Source organism: Podarcis tiliguerta (assembly GCF_965153285.1).
Source record: "Podarcis tiliguerta genome assembly, chromosome: 3".
In the NCBI taxonomy this organism is placed as follows: domain Eukaryota; kingdom Metazoa; phylum Chordata; class Lepidosauria; order Squamata; family Lacertidae; genus Podarcis; species Podarcis tiliguerta.
Window position 1 is genome coordinate 70,158,862 of NC_139536.1, and position 19,126 is coordinate 70,177,987.

Sequence of the window (19,126 nt, forward strand, 5' to 3'; positions counted from 1 at the left end):
AGAGGAAAAGAGTTGTTTTGCAAAAGATCTGCACCCGGCTCCCATGCAGGTCTACTCAGAAGCAAGTCCCCTTTGGTTTCCAGCAGGGCTCCTTTCCCGGTACACATGCTGCTGTCCAGCAGCAGTAATCGGTTACTTTGCAATCAATCACTGGTTCTGCTCCATTTTCTCAGGGAATAATGGGCATGTGAGTGTGGCTGTTAGAGGCTGAAATGATCACTGGCCTGTGAGTGGAGGCAACGAAGAAATGCTCAGTATTTAAAGTAGCTTGTTTTACAATGAGTTTTGGATTGTTCTCGAGCCCCCGAGCTCCCTTCTAATCCTTCCATTCATTTTGTAAGAATCCTTCTCCTTTGTTCGAGGGCTGTTTAACTTTTGTGGAGGGGGGAAAGGCGGGGGTGGAGAGAGAAAGAGAGATCAAAATATGGATGTTTTTGAGATTTTCTTTTTAAAACACCCCCCACACCAAAAAAAACCCCCACCAAAGTTGCAACTATGCCATTTAAATGCTCCAAAAATCCTGTTTGGTTTCTTGCAAAGCGAGTTTTAATTAAATTTGGTTCCAACTGAGCTTGGCAGCCCCACCCTAAACCTGGTGGTTGGAAATCCCATGGTTTACCAGGAATCTTCCAAGCACACCCAGGAACAAGGGACTCGGCAGCAGCGATGGAAAACACCCAATGCAATGTTCCGGGAGAGCAAAGTTCTCTGGCCCGGTCTACAGTTGCAGCAGAACTAGATGGTGGAAACAGGGTCCTAAAGTTGGTCAAATATCCTGCAGGCTGCTTTGAAAAGCCCCTCTGGGGGGAAAAACAAAATTTCCTGCAAGTAGAAAAGGAGGAGAAATGTTCCAGTCCAGCCTGCTATACTAGATTTCTATTTGCAGGGAGTTCTTTTCTTTTTCTATTGGGGAGCGTTCCGACCTGTGCCTGGATTCTGAAGTGGTCTAATATTTGGACGCCGCCTTTTCCCCTGACAGGAACTCCAGGCGGCTTACAAAAAGCTCCTTCTTTCCGCAGCCAACCTCCCGACCCCCTTCTGCTTAAGTCTCCTCCACGTGATGGTGCCTTCGCTGTTCCTCTTCCAGCCACTCCAGACTCCTCGGCCTCCGAAGCCGGCTTCACTCCGCCCCCTCGACCTCCCGCCCCACTGGACGGGGGATGGAGATCGCGAGCTCCTCCCCTGGTTGGGCCCGCCCAGAAAAGCGAGGAATGGCTTTGGCCCCGAACGGAGAGCAAGTGGGCGGAAGGAGGCTGGGGGTGAATACCTGGTTCCCAGATTTGCAGACGTAAGTGCGGTTCCTTCGGATGCTTCGCTTGAAAAACCCGGAGCAGCCGTCGCACGCATAGACGCCGTAGTGCTTGCCGGAGCTGCGGTCCCCACACACTTTGCACGGGATGTCTAAAATCCGGCCTGTGGGGGAAGGCGAGAGAAAGAGAGAGAAAAGAAGGTCAGCCCTCTGGCATGGTTAAGTCCGTGATGGGCATCACAGCCAGGATAACGGCAGCCAGTGACGCAGCTCGACCTCAGGCCGAAGTCCAGGCAAGGCCTCTGATGATGACAAGGATGAGGAGGAGGACATTTATACCCCACCTAACATCCAAAGAGCTCAAGGCGGCTTACGTGGTTCTCCTCCTCCCCGTTTCATCCTCACAACCGCCCTGCGAGGTAGGGTTAGACTCAGGGACAGTGACTGGCCTGAAGTCACCCAGATTAGCTTTATAGCTGGGTGAAGATTTCATAGAATTGTTGAGTTGGAAGGGACCACGAGAGCCATCTAATGCAACCGCCTGCAATGCAGGAATCTTTTGCCCAGTGTAGTGCTCCAACCCATGATCTTGAGTCACATGCTCTACCAGCTGTCTCCCTGGACCTTGGCTGACACTCTAACCCAGGCTTCCTCAACCTCGGCACTCCAGATGTTTTTGGCCTACAACTCCCATGATCCCTAGCTAGCAGGACCAGTGGTCAGGGATGATGGGAATTGTAGTCTCAAAACATCTGGCGGGCCAAGGTTGAGGAAGCTTGCTCTAACCATTCACTACACTGGCTCTCTCTACTCAGGGATTGACAGATGAATGGTGAGGGGGCACATCAAAGAGGACTGGCATCAGTATTCTTTCTTCTTTTTAAAACTTATAGTCAGGGAGTTGCAGGGTGCATGGGCATGGTTACTGATTTAAATTTCATTTAAAAATATACAGTACTGCCCTTTTCTGCAAGTGAACGAGCTTAGCATCAGGGCAGCAGACACATTTTATCCCAGTGGTTATGGTGGTGCTGTGATTTAAAGTGAGTTTAAATGCACCCGCTTTTATTTTTTTATTTTCCATTTTTTAAATCGTAATGGACTGGATGAGAGCCAATCAACTGGATCCAGATAAGACTGAGGCACTGGTTGTGAATGGTTCCCCAGACTGGAAGGATGGGGTGAGGTTACACTCCCTCTGAAGGAGCAGGCAGTAGCTTGGGGTTACTTTGTGTTCCATCATTGTCACTTGAGGCTCAAGTGGCTTCAGGGTCACAGAGCGCCTTCCATCAGCTTTGGCTGGTGGCCCAGCAAACTTCTGATTTCTGATGACTACGCTCTGGTAACTTCTCAGTTAGATTATTGCCATGCATATACATGGAGCTGCCTCTGAAGACAGTTTAGAAACCACAGCTGGTGCAGAATTCAGCAGCCAGGTTGCTCACTGTGGCAAGATAGCCTGAGCGCATGATATAATAATAATAATAATAATAATAATAATAATAATAATAATAATAATATTTCTTCCCCACCCATCTGGCTGGGTTTCCCCAGCCACTCCGGGCAGCTTCCAACAAAATATTAAAAATACATTAAAACATCAGTCATTAAAAACTTCCCTAAACAGGGCTGCCTTCAGATGTCTTCTAAAAGTCAGATAGTTGTTTATTTCCTTGCACCAATCCTGGCTCGACTGCACTGGTTACCAGTTAAGTTTCTGATCCCAATTCAAAGCACTGGTTCTGATGTATAAAGCTCAGGAGCCCCAAATCTCAAGGACCACCTCTCCCCACATGAACTGACCCAGACCCTGTGATCATCATGTGAGGCTCTTCTTTGTAGGTCTGGAGGGTGGCAAAACAAGAGCAGGACTCTTCAGTGATGGCTCCCTGTATATACATATCTCTTCCCAGGGAAGCATGCCTGGCTCCATCATTGCATAGCTTTTAGGCACCCGGGGGCTTTTCATTTTCATGGCTTCCATGATTGAGTGGGATGTTTAAATCCACCTATTTAAAAATAGAATTGTCTTTTAGAATTTTTTTGTTTCATTTTAACCGGACTTTAATGTATTTGTTTGTTTTGTATTGTAAGTAACTTAGAGTTACTTTGGTAAAAAAGAAAGTGACCAGTAAATAAAATAAAATAAAATAAAATAAAGCCGTCCTACATATTAGGATTGTAGAAGCAATTGTAAAACATGGAATGGCCAGGAGGTGATGGTAGTGGTGAGAAAATCACTATTAATTGTGAGCTTCACAACTAAAGTATCACACATGCTCCTTTTTAAAAAACAACATTAAGCCCAGAGTATAAAATCAACTTGTTGCACCACTGTCTGCACCCAGCTTTTCAGGGACTTATTTCTGGCTGCATTTGCTTTGATCAGGAGGCCAGCATCTACAAGTCCTCTCCTGCCATGTCACAGGAGTAGCAGCAGAAATTCTGGCTGGAGGAGGCGGGAATTAGAGGGTGGTACACTCAGGCAGGACTTTGAGGGCAGAAGTCCAGAGTCTCATTCAGCAGGAGGAGGACCCTCAAACGCAGCAGGGTTGGCATATCACATTGTGGAGGAAGTGAAGTAAGAAGCCTTTGCCTATCCAAAGACAACCACCCTCTCCAAGACCGTGAAGTCCTCACTTCCCCTCTGGAAACAGAAGCTTGTACTTCCTTAGTGTTGCTACCCGAAGCTCTCCCGCACCCCCAGCCTCTGCACCTTCGCTGGGAATGAAGCAATAGTGATTTCAGCAGGACTTCCGGCCAAATGTGTACAGGATCCCCAAGTGACTAGGAAATAGTTCCACTGGCTTACTCCTTGTTCAAACAAGCATGGATTTGATTTATGCCTTACATTTCTCTGCTGCCTTAACTTCCAGGAGCTCAGTCTGCATAGTTTCTTTTCCCCACTCCATTTTTGTAACAACAACCCTTCGAGGTGGGTTAGTCTGAAAGATAGCGATTAGCAAGAAGGTCGCTCATGAAGCTTCGTGGCTAAGTGGGGATTTGAACTGGTGCCTCCCCAGCCCTTAATCCAATACGCCGCTACTACACTAAACAAATTTATAGTTCAGTCTATCGATGTTTACTCAGAAGCAAGGTTGAAGCCTGGGGATTTTCTTCCAAGTAAACTTGCTTGGGAGTTCAGCCTTCTTTTAGCTCTGGTTGGAAGTAATGATATTTAATCCTGAGCTGGAGGGAACCCGAAAGAGCATCGAGTGTCCAATCCGCTCTTACTGAAACCTGGTAAAGGAGGAGAATCTACTACCTTCTCGGAGGCAGCCACTGTGGAACAGCTCTTAAAATCAACCAGGTTTTATTTCGATTAAGGGCACATTCCTAAAGACATGAGGCTCAAACCTAAACCTGTCAGGTGTTACGTCCTAAGGGAACGAATGGGGTTTGCTTACGAGAAAGCAGGCAGAGGCTTGTCCGACGACTAGGGCAAAGCCCAGTCATACTCTGGGGGAAACTGCTAAGTAAACACTTTTAGGATTGCGCCGCGCCATCCTGTGGTGCGCAGCCGGTGCTTTACAAACCGAGACTAAGGAAACGGGAACTTCGCATTAGGTGAGTTATGCCTTAATGTTCTGTGTCGCAGAAGAACCGCTCACCTAATAATACACCCCAGTTCTCTTCTTACCCCACACTCTTAAACTTTCTCAGCCAGAAAGTCCTACTGATGCCAACGGTCCTTACTCTCAAGTAACCGCGTCCTCACCTGACTAAAAGGAACAGGCTCAAAGCTGATACTTGCAAGCACCAGCATCTACTGGGCGATCATCTCAGCCCACCATCATTTCATCCGGGGCTTTTCCGAGGACCCCAAGCCCTCCTTGCAAATGCCTTTGGGATAAAGTTTAGCTGTCAGCCTGCGATTGTGGGCAAAGCTACGTTACAGCCTCTGGAACTTGCCAGCAAAATTCAAGGCGCTTAGGACCGGGCTGTTCAAAAGTGTGAGCAGCATTTCAAAGGTCAACGGGTAGTTCTCGAGGAAAAGTTTGGGAATGTCCCAGCGGCAGTTTCATCTCTGAAGCTGCAGCCCCTTCCAGCCCCGCCACAACGAGAGGCCCCACGGAGACTGCAATCCTACCTACTGCGGGCTAATACACTCTGCAAACAGCTAAGGCATTCAAAGGATTGCGTTGCGCCTAAGAGGGTTGCATGGTCGTAGCCTGGACCTATTTTAGAGGGGGCCAGTTTTGTGTGTGGGGGGGAACCGAATTATCTACGACGCAATTGGTCAGTTAGTTAAGTATTTTTTATTTATTTACTTGATTTGGTGGGGGCAGCTGTCACTCCTATGGCTACGCCCATGCACTGGAGCAAATGTATTTGTTAGAATAAAATAATAATGGCATTGTAAAACGTGAGGAGGACTTCGGACCGGATTCGTGCCGGGTCCCATACATTTGCAACCCAGAGGAAAGACCTGCTCTGTTCAAGGTGGCTTGCTTCCCAGGTGTAGAGCAGAGGTGTGCGGCCTTCGCACGGCAGAGGGCTTGCCTCCAAGTTAGGCTTGCAGTCCAATCCCCACTTACCTGGCAGTAAGTCCCATTGAACTCAGTGGGGCTCCCTTGTGAGTGGGCAGGCATATGTTTGCAGGGAGGGCAGCCTGAAAGCTGTAAGCCTCTTAAGATGGGGCGCAATGAAGTCGAAGGGACTTGGAAGATTTAGGTGCAAGACACCATCTTTTTGCAGCTGAGCGGGCAGAGAGCAAGGGGAATATTCGGAAAAGGAGACGGGGCTTCCAGCCTCTACCTGTGTGTTTTTGTGTGTGTGTGTCTGAGATGGCTGGTTGCCCGAATGGCGTCGTCGGGGGGGGGGCACGGAATTCCGAGCAGATTCTTCCGCTTTCTGGAGCAGCGAGGCCGGCGAGAGCGCTGCTCCGAGACCTGGCTTCTGGGCTTGGGGCGGGGCCCTGAAACAATGCCTCGCCGGCAGACAATAGGGACATTAGATAACGTGTTAACTTAATGATTTCCCCCTATGGAGAACTCGTTTGACTGCCTCCAATCAGCGCAAGCTGCCAGCCGCGGCCCGCTTCTCCTCCAAATGAAACCCGACAGCTGCTATATGCGGGGCCGGCGGGAGGAAGGGGGATTAGGTGGTGGGGCGCGCTGGGAAGCGGAGAGAGGGGGGCGCGAGGGAAGGAGGGAGGGAGGAGGGACCCTTCCAAGGAGGAGGAGGAGGAGGAGGGAAAGAGAGAGTGGGGGGGGGGATCAGTCACAACAGGTCCGGGGAAAGGACAACGCTCAGGAATCTTCAGCCCTCCCCCTCGAGATGAAAAGTGAAGTTTGGCTGCTGTGTGAATGTGGGTGGTGGTTTGCGGGGGGGGGGGGGAGCGGGAAGGTAAGCGATCTCCAGGAGAGCCGGGCGAGCCAAGCTTGGCTTCTGGAGCTGTGTAATTACACGCCCTCCTTGCCACCTGCCTATTGGGTCACCAGTGACCCGTCAAAAAGAGTAGCATGGGAATTCGCATTGCAGACAATGGCCACAGGGGAGAGCACTCGACTCCCCCCCCCCCCGCCTCCTCCCGCCCCTCCCCTGCCTCTCACACCGCTCTTGGCCGGCTCTCTCTCTCTCTCTGCCCCCCCCCCCCGCACGTCCTTCAGGCAGCCACTGCTGGACTTTCCACTCTCAAAGAGGGGAAAAGGCAATGAAATCGGACATGCCACGGTACCATCCCCCGGCGTTGGATTTCACCGCTCCTTAATCGGACAAAACGCGCGCAACTCCTTATGCAAATCCAAAACTCGCCTTCTGGGCTTCTGCCCCCGCTCCTCGCTTTTTTTTTTTTTTTTTTTTTGCACTTGCACAGAGGACGCGCATCTCAGCCTCGCTCTTTCCCATCTCTCTCTGTCTCTGCCCCACAAACCGATTTCAAAGGCCCGAGCGATAGGACTTCACGTCGAAGTGCAGGCGGGAGGTGCCGCGCCACCGAGGATGAGATCCCCCTGCACGGGGGGGGGAGGGGAGAGGATCCTTGAGCTCACTTCCAAATAAAAAACCTCAGAGGATCGAGTTTGAGGGCGCGACATTTCTCCAGAACGGGGGGCGTCCTTTTGGTGGCTCTGTCCCCCAAGGCGTCCGACCCAAAGCCGTCCCTGTAACTGCGAGCCGCTGGCTTGAAATAGTCTAACCAGGCTTCCAGTCGCGATGAAATCCATCGGATTTCCTTCTGAGCCAACAGAGGATCTAGTCGCAAATATATTCCGAGGGCGGTAAACATCATATTAAGAGTAAAGTAAATAACCAGTTTACTTCCTAGTATTTCTGGAGATACCATTCCCCAAATCGTAGCCCCTTGGTTCTAGGGGTTTGCTTAAAAAAATAAGAAAAAGAAAAAGGGAAATAAAATAGGGAAATAGTTACGACCCTGAGAGTCATAACTATTTTAGAAAATCTGAAATAGCTCTTTTAGGAGTACCTGAGGTATAACTATTAAAGCCCCCAGTTGTATATCTAGAATAAATAAAAAAAAAGTTTAAATTCCTAAATTTAAATATTTTTAAAATGTATAGCTCTTATTTCGGAGCAGCCCAATTTACTCCTCAGGGGCTGAATGCACGATAAGTGCAATTACATACTTGTAGCCGGTTTCTAATAATATTTCCTCTGAGCAGAAAGTTATTCTAAGTTCAAAGGGATTTATTTCCACGTGTATTTTTACACGCGCGCGCGCGCACACACAGGGTTAAGATGGTAAAACTTTGCTCGTTTACCTGGGATTAAGCCGCTCTGCTATCCTAATCCAGAGTAAAAGTGCCTAGGAAAATTGAGGGCGGCAAAATATTCCAGCGGCGAATACAGAATAACGGAACACGCACAACTGTTTTAGCGTCCCCGAAAAGGCATGCAATTTTGACAAGCCAATTCAGCCACAGTTTAACTTTTAATTTCACTGGGACCCCCACGTATTCCACCACATTGTATATTCCTTATTTGCATTAAATTTGTTTATATTAAACACACGCCCACGGAATTTCTTCCCGCGGCCTGCGGGAAAACTAATGGCTTTAATTAATGCCCGGGAGGATTCCTCTAAACACCTCCGGATCCGCTCGCCCTCTCCAGATTCTGGATCGATTCTGCTCTGTTCTTGTATTGTTTTTCCTCTCTGCGACGCCCAACGTAGCTAGCTATATCTGACCTCTTGTTTCTGCTCTATTTTAAGTGCTTATATTGTATTGGTGCCCGTTGAATATGCCTGCTTATTTGGCAACCAGGCACCCACTTCAGACAGGAGATAGGATAAACTGGATATTAGATTCGCTGTCTCTATAATTTCCTTATTCTCCTTCCATTGCTAGCTTAAACCTTGCACACCGAAATAGGCAACAGAATAGCCTACTATAATTGCGGCGGGGGGGGGGCAATCCAGCCACAATCCAGCGCGTTTAAATCCTACGAATTCCAAAAGGAGAAGCTTAAAAACTCTCGCCATTGAAACCCTGCGGGTCTCAACTTCGGCAGTGCCTCTTTTCTCGCCTTCGCCACCGTCCTCTTCCGCTGCAAACTTTGGCTCCCTGCCCTCCGCTTACCCCCTCCACCATTTTAATGGCATTTGGAGAGGGTGGGTGTCAGTCTCTCAGCCCATTAATGTGTCCTCCCCCCAACTCCAGCAACCATGGCTCCTGTGCTGAGAATAAAATTCTGAAGGATGCCAGGCGAACGAGGGACCCCGTTAACTTGACACGAGGTCACCAGATAACTGATTAACCCCTGTTTAAAGGCCCCAGAAGTCTAACGGGAAAGACAAACGCGGCTCGGGCGGCGCTGGGAAACCGTTTGGAACATCCCTCGACGGGGCGTCCGGGGCGGGGGCACTTTTTTTGTGTGTGTGTGCGCGCCTCGTAATTGCTTAAAGATATATGGCAGCTTCGATTACTGTAATTACCATCAGAGGCTGTTGAAAGAAGTTAGGCTGCTTTGCGAGGACTCCTCGACGGGGTCTTGTTACCACCCAAGCAGAGAGATCACATCTGACATCACTCCAGCCTGGCGGAAGGGAAAGCGGAGCCAGCGCCAAAGGCCGGAGGAGACGCGGCCGGGACTAGACGGGCTGCCCAAGGCCTGGCGAGGGGCGCCCTCCCTCCAAGGGGCGCAGGAGATCGCCCCAGTCCTCCTCAAGGCAGGGCCGAGGTCCTGCGGGGGAGTAAAGGCCAGAGGGATCAGTGGGGAGGGGTCCGCCAGGGAAGAAATGGCGTGAGAAGCCACAGATTCTATCCTGCAGAATAAATAACCAAGTTTGCGCATACCCCGAATTAGAAAATGTTCCCCAACTCATAAACAGGGGACGATCCAAACAGAGCCGAGCAGCTTAAAGTCTCTGGGTTGATTATTAATTTTTAATCCATTTGAATCCCCCCCCCCAAACCGCAGATTGAGACCAATCACCTAAAATCAAGGCTGTCGCGTCAGAGAGCAACCCAATGTCATTCAAACAACGGCGCTTGGTTTTTGTTTATTGATCTCAGTTAGGATTGTGAACAGAGTCCGGTTTTGGTTTTTTTGTTTGGAGGAAAGAACTCGCTGACCACGTAATAAAACTCTCCTAGCTGCAAAAACGTTGCGCTTGGATCATTTCTGGAGCCTTAAGGCGGATCAATGGCAAGTTAAGATGCCAGCAAAGGGAAACTGGCCGGGACGGAGTTCCTCCCGAGCTAATCTTCCAGCGGCGTTTATTCCGTTATGCCAAGTTAATTTTGTTTTTAACCTATCCCGGGCGGGCTGCAGCCGCGGGAGACGGGGCAGGAGAAGTCCGTCTCGCCCCCTTGAAATGAAGGGAACTTACTTCGAAGTAGCATCCCGACCCCACTCTAGGGATCTCATTCCCAGGTCACAGAAATCGCATTTAGTTAAAAGAAAAGAAAAGAAAAGAAAAGAGTGTCCTAACACATTTCTCTCTCTCTCTCTCTCTCTCTCTCTCTCTCTCTCACACACACACACACACACACATCCCTTCCCGGTTTACACCACATTCTTTATTTCTCCTTAGGGATAAAGTTATCCGAAAGAACCTGTGATGGCCCTCAGTGTAAGAGGAGACAGAGTCCCAAGGAGGGGAGGTATCGGGGGCACTTGGGAAGCCCATCTCCCCGAGGCAGTTTGGTTCAACCCCAGGGACTAGCGGAACAACAAGGCCAAGCTCAGGGGGCTGCGGCAAAAAGCTGCAAAAACTTTGAACACACGCCCACTGGATCCTGGCGACTAAATTCTAAGGTAACAGATATAAAGAACCGAGCTGTAAGGCGGCAGTTCCATGCACGGTGACCTGGAGGAAGCTCCGCTGAAAGTAGAACTACTCTCGAGTAAATTATCCATAGCCTCCATAATTTCACAAAGTTGGCCCGAGAATAATTTCCACCTCTCTTTAGATAACAGTCTGCACGTCCCCTGGCAAGAGCAACGCGGATGTACCGTCCCCTGAGCCCTCCAAAGATTGCGGGAAAACAGACGGGAGAGGTTTGCTCTAGATGGATCCAAAGGGATTTTGCTATCAGGTCAAATCCCGCTAACCTCTCCCAGACCCAAACTATATTTTGGTGATCCTCAAATACAGAAAAAAACTTTACTTTCTCTTTTTGCCGTGATGATGGTGGTGTACACACACACACACACACACACAGAGAGAGAGAGAGAGAGAGAGAGAGAGAGAGAGAGAGAGAGAGTAATAACCTCTCTTATATACTTTGCTCTCTGGGAAAAAGTTTCGAAGGCGAGTCAATATCGAGCGATGCCAGATAATTCGGAATAAAGTTAGTCTGCAGTTACAGCAAGCAACAAACGCCCTAGAAGAGGAGGAAGAAGAGGATGGAGAGGAAATAAAGGGAGACGATTCGTGAGCTCAAATGCGCCCTTTTTGGGGGGAGGCATTTCTACACGCACGTGCTTCTCTTTCTCCAAAGGCATTTTTGATGTTGCTAAAAAAAAGTCACCGTGGCCCCACGCTCTCGCCCTAAAATGACCTGGTCCACCAGTCGCTTTACATCAAACTAGATCGTGTACGTTACTGACCCTATTATGCATATTACGACCAAAAAAAGAGGGGGGGGGACACCCACCCCCAAAGTCCCTTCTTGGATTTCTGGAGTCTGAAGCCAACTCCTAGCCCGAGCGGTCAATCAGACTTAAAGAAAGAAATCCCTCCGTTATGAGGTGTACCCGGATTTAGGATTAAGGGAAATGTGACTTTTAAGTTGTTTCTGCTTCTCCCTTTCGCAGGATTATTCGGTAAGGCTGGAAATGGTGTGCAAAGTATTCCCGTCAAATCCTCTTTCCAGAGAACGGCTCCCTCCCTCCTCCTCCTTGGCATTCAACTCCGAAGTTTCGGGCTGCTCTCCCTTCTCTTTCTAAAGCGGATTAAGAGCAGCAGAAGGAAGTTGCGCAGGTCGATCGGCATCGCGATCTCCCCCGTGGGAAAGCGACCCGCGTGCGCAACTATTTGACTCGATCGCGACCTACCAGCGCCCCATCCTTGCCCCCCCCTCCCCGCGATAAGAAAGGGGAAATCTGAAGTTCATTACAGGCCCGGAAAAAAACAACAACCTCCAAAATCCCAATGCCGCGCAGCGCGATCCTCCGCAGACTCCCTTGAGAGGAAAGCGTCTCCGCGTAGGTTTGCTCCCGGGAAGCGCGCTTTGCGGAAGATCCAGACTCGGAGCGAGAGGACACCCCCCGCCCCGCCGCCTGAGAGGGACCCAGCCTGGCCCAGTGGCTGCGAAGCCACTCGCCGCCCCCCCCCCCCCGCTGCGCGTTACCCACTTGTGGATCCCGCCGGCTTGCTCATGGCGGAGTCCCTCGGGGCGGCGGCGGCGGCTCCGGCTGGGGCTTCTTTTCCGGAGGCGGCGAGCGGGCGCTGCGGCTTCTCCTCCGGCTCCCTCGGGGCAGCTGCCTCAGGGTTCCTCCCGCGGGCGAAAGCGACGCATCTCCTCCTCGCCCGCCTCCCGCCTCCCGAAATCACTTTCTCCTCAGAGGACAGTCCCGCCTGGCAGAGAGAGGGGAAACTTTTCTCTTTTTGGCGGGAGGAGCTGACGGGGCGCGAGGGGGGAGAGAGAGAGAGAGTTTGGCTTCGCTCGCTCGCGGCTTCTTTTCCAAGGGAAAGGGGACGCCGGTGGCTCTTCAGAAGGAGGAGGAGAAGTTGGTCGTCGTCGTCGTCGTCCCTCCGGAGGGTTCGAGGAAGGGGCGGCGGCGCGGCGGGGCTGGCGAGAAGAAGGGGGGCTCGGCATGAAGAGCCCCACGGCGAGCGGAGGACGCCGGAGCTGCGCTGCGCGGCTCAGGGCGCCGAGGCAGAGATCAGAGGCGGGCAAATCATAAAAAGGAACCGGGGGTGGCGGTGATGGGGGGGGGGGCAACGTCAGAAGAGGCAGGGTCTGGTTCTCAGAAAGTGAATGGCACCGAGCGGAGAGAGGAAAAAAAGTGAAAGGTTCCCAGAAGTTCACCACACGGGCTGACTTTGTGCTTTGAGCCTCCAGCCTGAAGCGCCTATCATATCCCCCGGGAGCGCTGACAGGCAGCCCGCCGGGAGGGGGAGGGGGCTCCTCTCGCCTCCGTCCCTCCTCTTCCTCCATCTCGCCCCCCCCTCCCTCCAACTACCTTCACAGCAAGCCAGTTCTGGGCGATGCGCGTGACGTCAGCTGGAGGGAGGGGGGTGTTAAATTCTAATGCTATTAATGAACCTCCCAGCGGCTTCTGCACAGGAGTTTGGAACAGGCGAGTCCGGAGCGTTTCTCTCCTTCTCGCTTCTTACCAGCCTTGGATGCAAACACAAACAAATAAATAAAAAATACATATTTTTAAAAAAGTTTTTTTTTTAATAGGGATCTCTTTTCCTACAATCCGATTTCCCTCTTTAGCGGCGTGGTTGACTTGTTAATGGTCAACCAGCCTCCCTCGGGACTTTCTCCAAGGAAAGCGTCCCTCCCGGCCAGGCGGGGGCGCGCTCCAGAGTCCAGGGGGCGAGAGATGGCCTGTACGCGAGGCTCCAGCCTCTTCGGCCAGGTTGGGGGGATCAAGGGGAGCGGCGATGGGGGGGGTTGCTTCTAACACCCCCCACCCCATTCCATTTTGCTCCCGATCCCGAGAGTTCTTCCAGGCTTCCATCCTACGCGCACGCCCTTGAAGAAAGTCACTGTAGGAAACAGAAGTGGCTCTTTTTTCTTTGCTGCAGAAACGCGCATGGTGGATCGGGCCCCACCAACTTCTGAAGCCTGGATGATGATGCTCTGGTGGTTCCTCCTCGTCCTGAGTTTTGGGGCGAGAAAGTCCCCTCCCGGTGGTGAAGCTCGACCTGCAATTCGCCCTGGGCCCCAACGCCAAGGCAGCTCCTCCTGCTCGGTCTTCAGCGTTTGCTGCGCAGCCACGTGGGCGCTGCTGATGCTGTCGGCCTACAGGTTAAGGCTGTTGTAAGGACTGGCGAGTGATGGGAACACTCGAAAAATAATAGTCTCCCTTTAGTGAGGGCTGTGATTGGATCATCTGCCCGCCCTCGAAGTACTTCACTAGGTTACGCGGGATTCCTAAGGAACATGGAAAACTGAACCAGACCATTTGTCCGGGTAGCTCGATTTTGCCTCTCCCAGGACTCCTCGGAGACGCCACGGCTTGAGCAGGGGACCTTTCCTATGCCAAAAGCAGGTGCGCCCCCCCCCCCCGCCCAAGCCAATGGCTTCCCCGGCTGTTCTTCAGGGGCAGGCGTTCAAAGCAGAAGGGCATGCAGGTGTGCCTGGGCATCTGTCTATATACTTATGTGTGCATAGCTGGTTCCCAGGACTGAAGCACGATTATGTGAGCTCCCACGACTGTGATCTGGTTTGCCTAGCACAGCATCCCCCTAGCTGGCCATTGGCCGTGCTGGCTGGGGCTGATGGGAGCTGGAGTCCGGATCATCTGGGCTGAGGGGCAACAGGTTGAAGGAGGCTGGCTTAGAATGATAGCGATGCTGCATGTCCAAAGATCTTCCAGTCTACACATGTCCTCTTAGAGAAATTACGCACCGCAAGCAATGCTCTTCCCCCGCCTCCCACTTTACCACTATCAGGTCACTGCAGTAGCCGAAGAAAGGATTCTCCCACCCGCTAGAAATGCTTCTTTCGTTCAAGCGACTTACCCAGTAAATGGTGAACTGATCCATCAGGACACAGCAGCAGGCAAAATCTCCCCAAGTGACTAGTCCAGACATAGGCAAACTCCGGCCCGTCCAGATGTTTGGGACTACAATTCCCATCATCCCTAGCTAACAGGACCAGTGGTCAGGGGTGATGGGAATTGTAGTCCCAAACATCTGGAGGCCCGAGGTTTGCCTACGCCTGGACTAGTCCGTATGATCTGATGAAAGTTCCCCATCTCATCCCAACCTGGAACAAGCAGCCAGTCCGAAACGCGGAGTCTTCGCTCTAAACAGGTGGCCTTAATCACGCGTCCCACCCCGAGCCCCCATCTCCTTCTATGGCTGAGTTCTAATGGTAGCCATCTCTGATATCCCAGGGGGAAGAGTTTATTCATCAAGACTGGACATCTCCAAAGAACTGAACACCAACGGGCAACAGATCTGATCCCATTTCCACAAACCACTGTACTTGAAATTTATTTCATTTGGATGAAAAAGGTTTTTAATGTACTTTATGCAAACTTGGGTATTTATCCCCGTCTTTTATCTTTTGAACCCCAAAGGCTTATTATAATGCAACCAAAGCGAATGGTTAAAACAATAGATTTAACAATCCATCGTAAGATACACAATGAATTCTTATTCCAGAACACAGACCTTTCCTAGCAGGTAACCCCAGCGCCACCACGATTTCAGAAAATTTCATTGAACTAACACCAGCCTCTTAAAGGAAGCTCCTTATTTGGGATCCCGGGATCAAGCAATTCTGCAGGATGCCCTCAGACAGTCAGTAAGTGGAAGCTGTGGTCCCAATTCTGCCGCTTGATTCCACAGGGGACCAAAGTAGACCCTTCTGCTCAGAGGATGGGGGGCTCTTACCCAGATCTGTAGCAGTCCCTCTTTTACACACACACACACACACACACACCGGCTCGTCCTAAGTTGCCCCCCCATCTTCTCAGCCCCCAAACGATAAAAAGGACCTAGTCAAAGAGAGCCATTATCCGAGCCCCTGATCTTTAAGAGATTACTAAACTCGAACTTTAAACCCAATCAGAGGCTCTGTCAGTAGAACAAGAGCTTATTAACCTCTCCCAGGGAAGGGGGCTGCTTTGGGGGGCTTTACATCGCTTCGATAGGGGGGTGTCCGCGCGGAAAGGAGGAGGCGAGTCTGGAGAGAGACCCTCCCGTTCAATCCCATCAGTCGATGGGGGGATGTAAATGGTTGGCGGCATTGTTTCGCGTGCATGTCAAGGGGATGTTTTTACCCCAGGCGCCGCAGATCTTGCTGCGGATCAGCAGTCAGCACGTTTAATTAAATCTGCTACAGTTCTCTAACGACATAACGAGGAGGGGAGATCCTTTGGCTGTGAGCCTCTTTGCGGAATTGGTCATGGTGTATTTATTGCTTTCGGATTTGCAGTAAATAATCCCTTTTCTTAAAAGAGGAAATGATTTCTGTCTTTCTTTTGAAGAAGAGGAGGAAAGAAGAGATCAACTGCATAGGTGAGACGGCAGGTTATGTTTTGTTTCAGGCGCTTGCAGCAGCAAGCTTCTCCAGACTGCATGGCCTTGTTGTGGTCACCTCTGCTATGGGGCCACCAGAATCAACCCCCTAACAAAGCAAAAGGTTATTGGGAGGGATTCTGATTCAGGTGTATGAAGCCTTATGGAACCACACTGTGTCATCCGAGTCCACAAACCAACAGTCTGATGCGTAGGTAGAGGAACACTACTTATTGGGCTGGACCTTGCAATATCCAGGTAGAAATGTGCCCTCTGCCAGCTAGCTGGCAAATCCCTGTCTGCAGAGTTGAGGCCACCCTGACATGCAACAACATTCATCTATCAAACATCCACGGGGTGGACTCCATGCACACTGAGTCATCATTGGACTGTTTTGACTCCCCCTACCCCTTTCCACAATTATGGTTTTTTCCTACAGATTTTTGGTACTTATGTGGAGTTTGGGTTTACTCTTTTGTGTGTGTGTGGTGGTTCCATATTGGCTACATTTGCGCAAGCAAATAAAGATTTGAACCAAAAACAGAGGGAATGAGAAACAAGCAATTCAGGATTATAATTGGTGATTAAAGTTTTGGTTGATTAGAATCCATCAGAATGATTAGAATGGATCCACAGACCTAAGCTTATGTGCTCTTTGAGCTGCATGGAATTAAGACCAAACCAAATGTTACTCCCCAATCCATGGTGCTATTGAAAATGGTAACTGCAGGTCCATGTTCCCTTTCAGCAGCATGTGTAGAATTTCCCTCGAGTCCACAATTCCTTGCTTGGATCAGCAGTAGCTGTGAGATATTTACAATGCAGTCAAAACCAACCATGCATGTTTGCTGGATAGGCACATGAGAGGAGCAGAAGCTCAGAGTGCTGTAAATTTCCTAGAGAGGACTCAGAGAGACACTCCCACAGTGCCTTGTTAGGGGGAGGGACTATACATACATACATACATACAAGGTAAAGGTAAAGGTACCCCTGCCCGTAAGGGCCAGTCTTGACAGACTCTAGGGTTGTGCGCCCATCTCACTCAAGAGGCCGGGGGCCAGCGCTGTCCGGAGACACTTCCCGGTCACGTGGCCAGCGTGACATCGCTGCTCTGGCGAGCCGGAGCCGCACACGGAAGCGCCGTTTACCTTCCCGCTAGTAAGTGGTCCCTATTTATCTACTTGCACCGGGGAGTGCTTTTGAACTGCTAAGTTGGCAGGCGCTGGGACTGAACAACGGGAGCGCACCCGCTGCGGGGATTCGAACCGCCGACCTTTCGATCGGCAAGCCCTAGGCGCTGAGGCTTTTACCCACAGCGCCACCCGTGTCCCATCATACATACATATATACATAAAATCTCTTCACCTGGCTGGGCACTTCCTCTTTGCACTTCATCTCACCAATGTAAATGTGGGATGTAAAACACAGGAGCAGGCAATTACAACATTCCTAGAGTGTACAAGTTTAGACATGGAGAGGGATGTTTGTCCAGCCAGCAGGTAAACCTCCTGGAACAGACTCCCTCCGCATGTGACCAGAGGTGGGTGTGGCCTCACCTGTGCAGGTAATGATAAAAGCACAGGGCAGGGCAGCCATCTCTCTCTTGTCTCTTGCTCTCTTACTCTCTGCCATCTTCCTTTGAAGAAGCAACATCTGCTAAAGATGCCCTCTTGGCTCCCAGCCAAGTGAGGACAGAGGGACTATCTTCTTATAGGATAGATTCTAAATGTACATTACTTTATTAAGCTGTCTGCCTTCTGGGATCCGATTGTGAACAGAATGTGAGTAAACTCTTTTTATACTTTTATAAAGGACTGTGAGGGAACAAAGGGGAAATTACTTGAGTGATTATTATAGAGGTTCTAGCGAACCTGAGCACACGTTACCGTTGCAAACTCAAAAAGGGGAATGTCTTACTCTGCTGATATTTTGGGAACTTGTTAGCACAAGTTGGATAAGGATATAATCAGTCAATATATCCTCTCCTGCATCCCTGAACATTCCCACAGTAAAACATCTGGAAGTCTAAGCACCATTACTCAGACACCACTTTAAACTAGACTAAAGTATGTCTTTGTAACCTGATGATCATTTTAAGTCTGCCTGAACAAGGCTGCAGTATCTGTTACTCTTCAACAAGTATTCTGAGTGAGTAAATGTTATATTTACCGTTTACAAGACTGTGTGATGATTGCATTAAGGGGAGAAAAGGGGAAATACCAGGAGAATCCAGTCTGCATTAAGGCATCCTGGATCACTTAAACTAAAAGACTAAAACTAGACTATCAAAACTTCCTTATTTTAAGCTGCAAATAGATGCACTTTGCTGAACTCACAAACGTGAGGAAGGAAGGATAATATTGAATAAATATATCCTCTCCAAGTTTCTATACATATCCCTACAGCAGCTGCAGGAAAAATGTCCTGATGTCAAGAGACAGGGAAAGGTCTGTGAGATATTATGGAGGGGAAAGGACAGGCCATTTTTGCGGCAGGATAACTTCTACTTTGGCCTCAAATTTCCATTGTAAGTACAGAATCTTTTTGGAACCCTACACCCACCCACCCATTCATTCATTCGTTCTGTTGGACCAGACAGAAGCTTCTTGGGAAGTCGAGTCCAAAGAATCAAAAGTGTGCAGAAGTGAGTCCCAGGTGAGCTGAGCTGCCTGATAGCAGGGCAAGCATGAGGACCGACTGCAAAGCACTTGCTCTCTGTGAATGCATCTTCAAGGAGAGGCAAGGGGAGGAGTAATACCAGAGTCCAGGCTGCCTGCGCTAACAAAAGCTATCAGTCACCAAGCATTCTCCTGCTCCCTCCATTCAGAGATGAAGCAGTGCAGGCAATTCAGCCACAGTTCACTTGCAGCAATGAAACGCCCCATTAATCACATATATGCCTTCAGAAAAGGGAATGCCAGCCCTGGACTGGCTTGTCTGCCTCCATTGGTATCTGACCTGCCAGTACATTGGGAGACAAATTCCCTTCTAACAGGGGTCTGGATTGACTGGTTAATTCACTTCTTTGAGGAGTATATTTATTGATTCAATGGGTGACTTCAGGCAAGGTTACTTCCAGAGAAAATGGACCTAGTGTGGGTAACAGCCTCACAGTGTTTGCTAAAAGAGGGGGAAGCCGTGCTTCACTTAGGCTGCTATCACCTTTTATTTCTTCTTTGTCCTGGCCCTGGCTCTCCGCCTTTGACAGCACAACAGGCTGACACACAGATATTATGCAGGTGAAGCTCTCTCTGCTGCCTGGA

At 50.1% G+C, this 19,126-nt stretch overlaps 1 protein-coding gene across 3 annotated transcripts in view; it reads right to left on the bottom strand.

Annotated features, from left to right (window-relative positions):
• The window catches only part of NR2E1 (nuclear receptor subfamily 2 group E member 1), a 28,350-nt gene extending 16,078 nt beyond the window's left edge, over nucleotides 1–12,272 (bottom strand). For 2 of the 3 annotated variants that reach the window (XM_083433579.1, XM_083433577.1), the window contains exons 1-2: nucleotides 4,101–4,143; nucleotides 1,268–1,413 (exon numbers count right to left, since the gene is read on the bottom strand). In XM_083433579.1, coding sequence (XP_083289705.1) covers nucleotides 1,268–1,413; nucleotides 4,101–4,140 — 186 coding nt within the window. In that variant the 5' untranslated portion in view covers nucleotides 4,141–4,143. Of the gene's footprint in view, nucleotides 1–1,267; nucleotides 1,414–4,100; nucleotides 4,144–12,013 lie in introns of those variants that run through there. The other variant, XM_083433578.1, reaches the window with a different exon arrangement.
• Nucleotides 12,273–19,126: the final 6,854 nt, after the last annotated feature.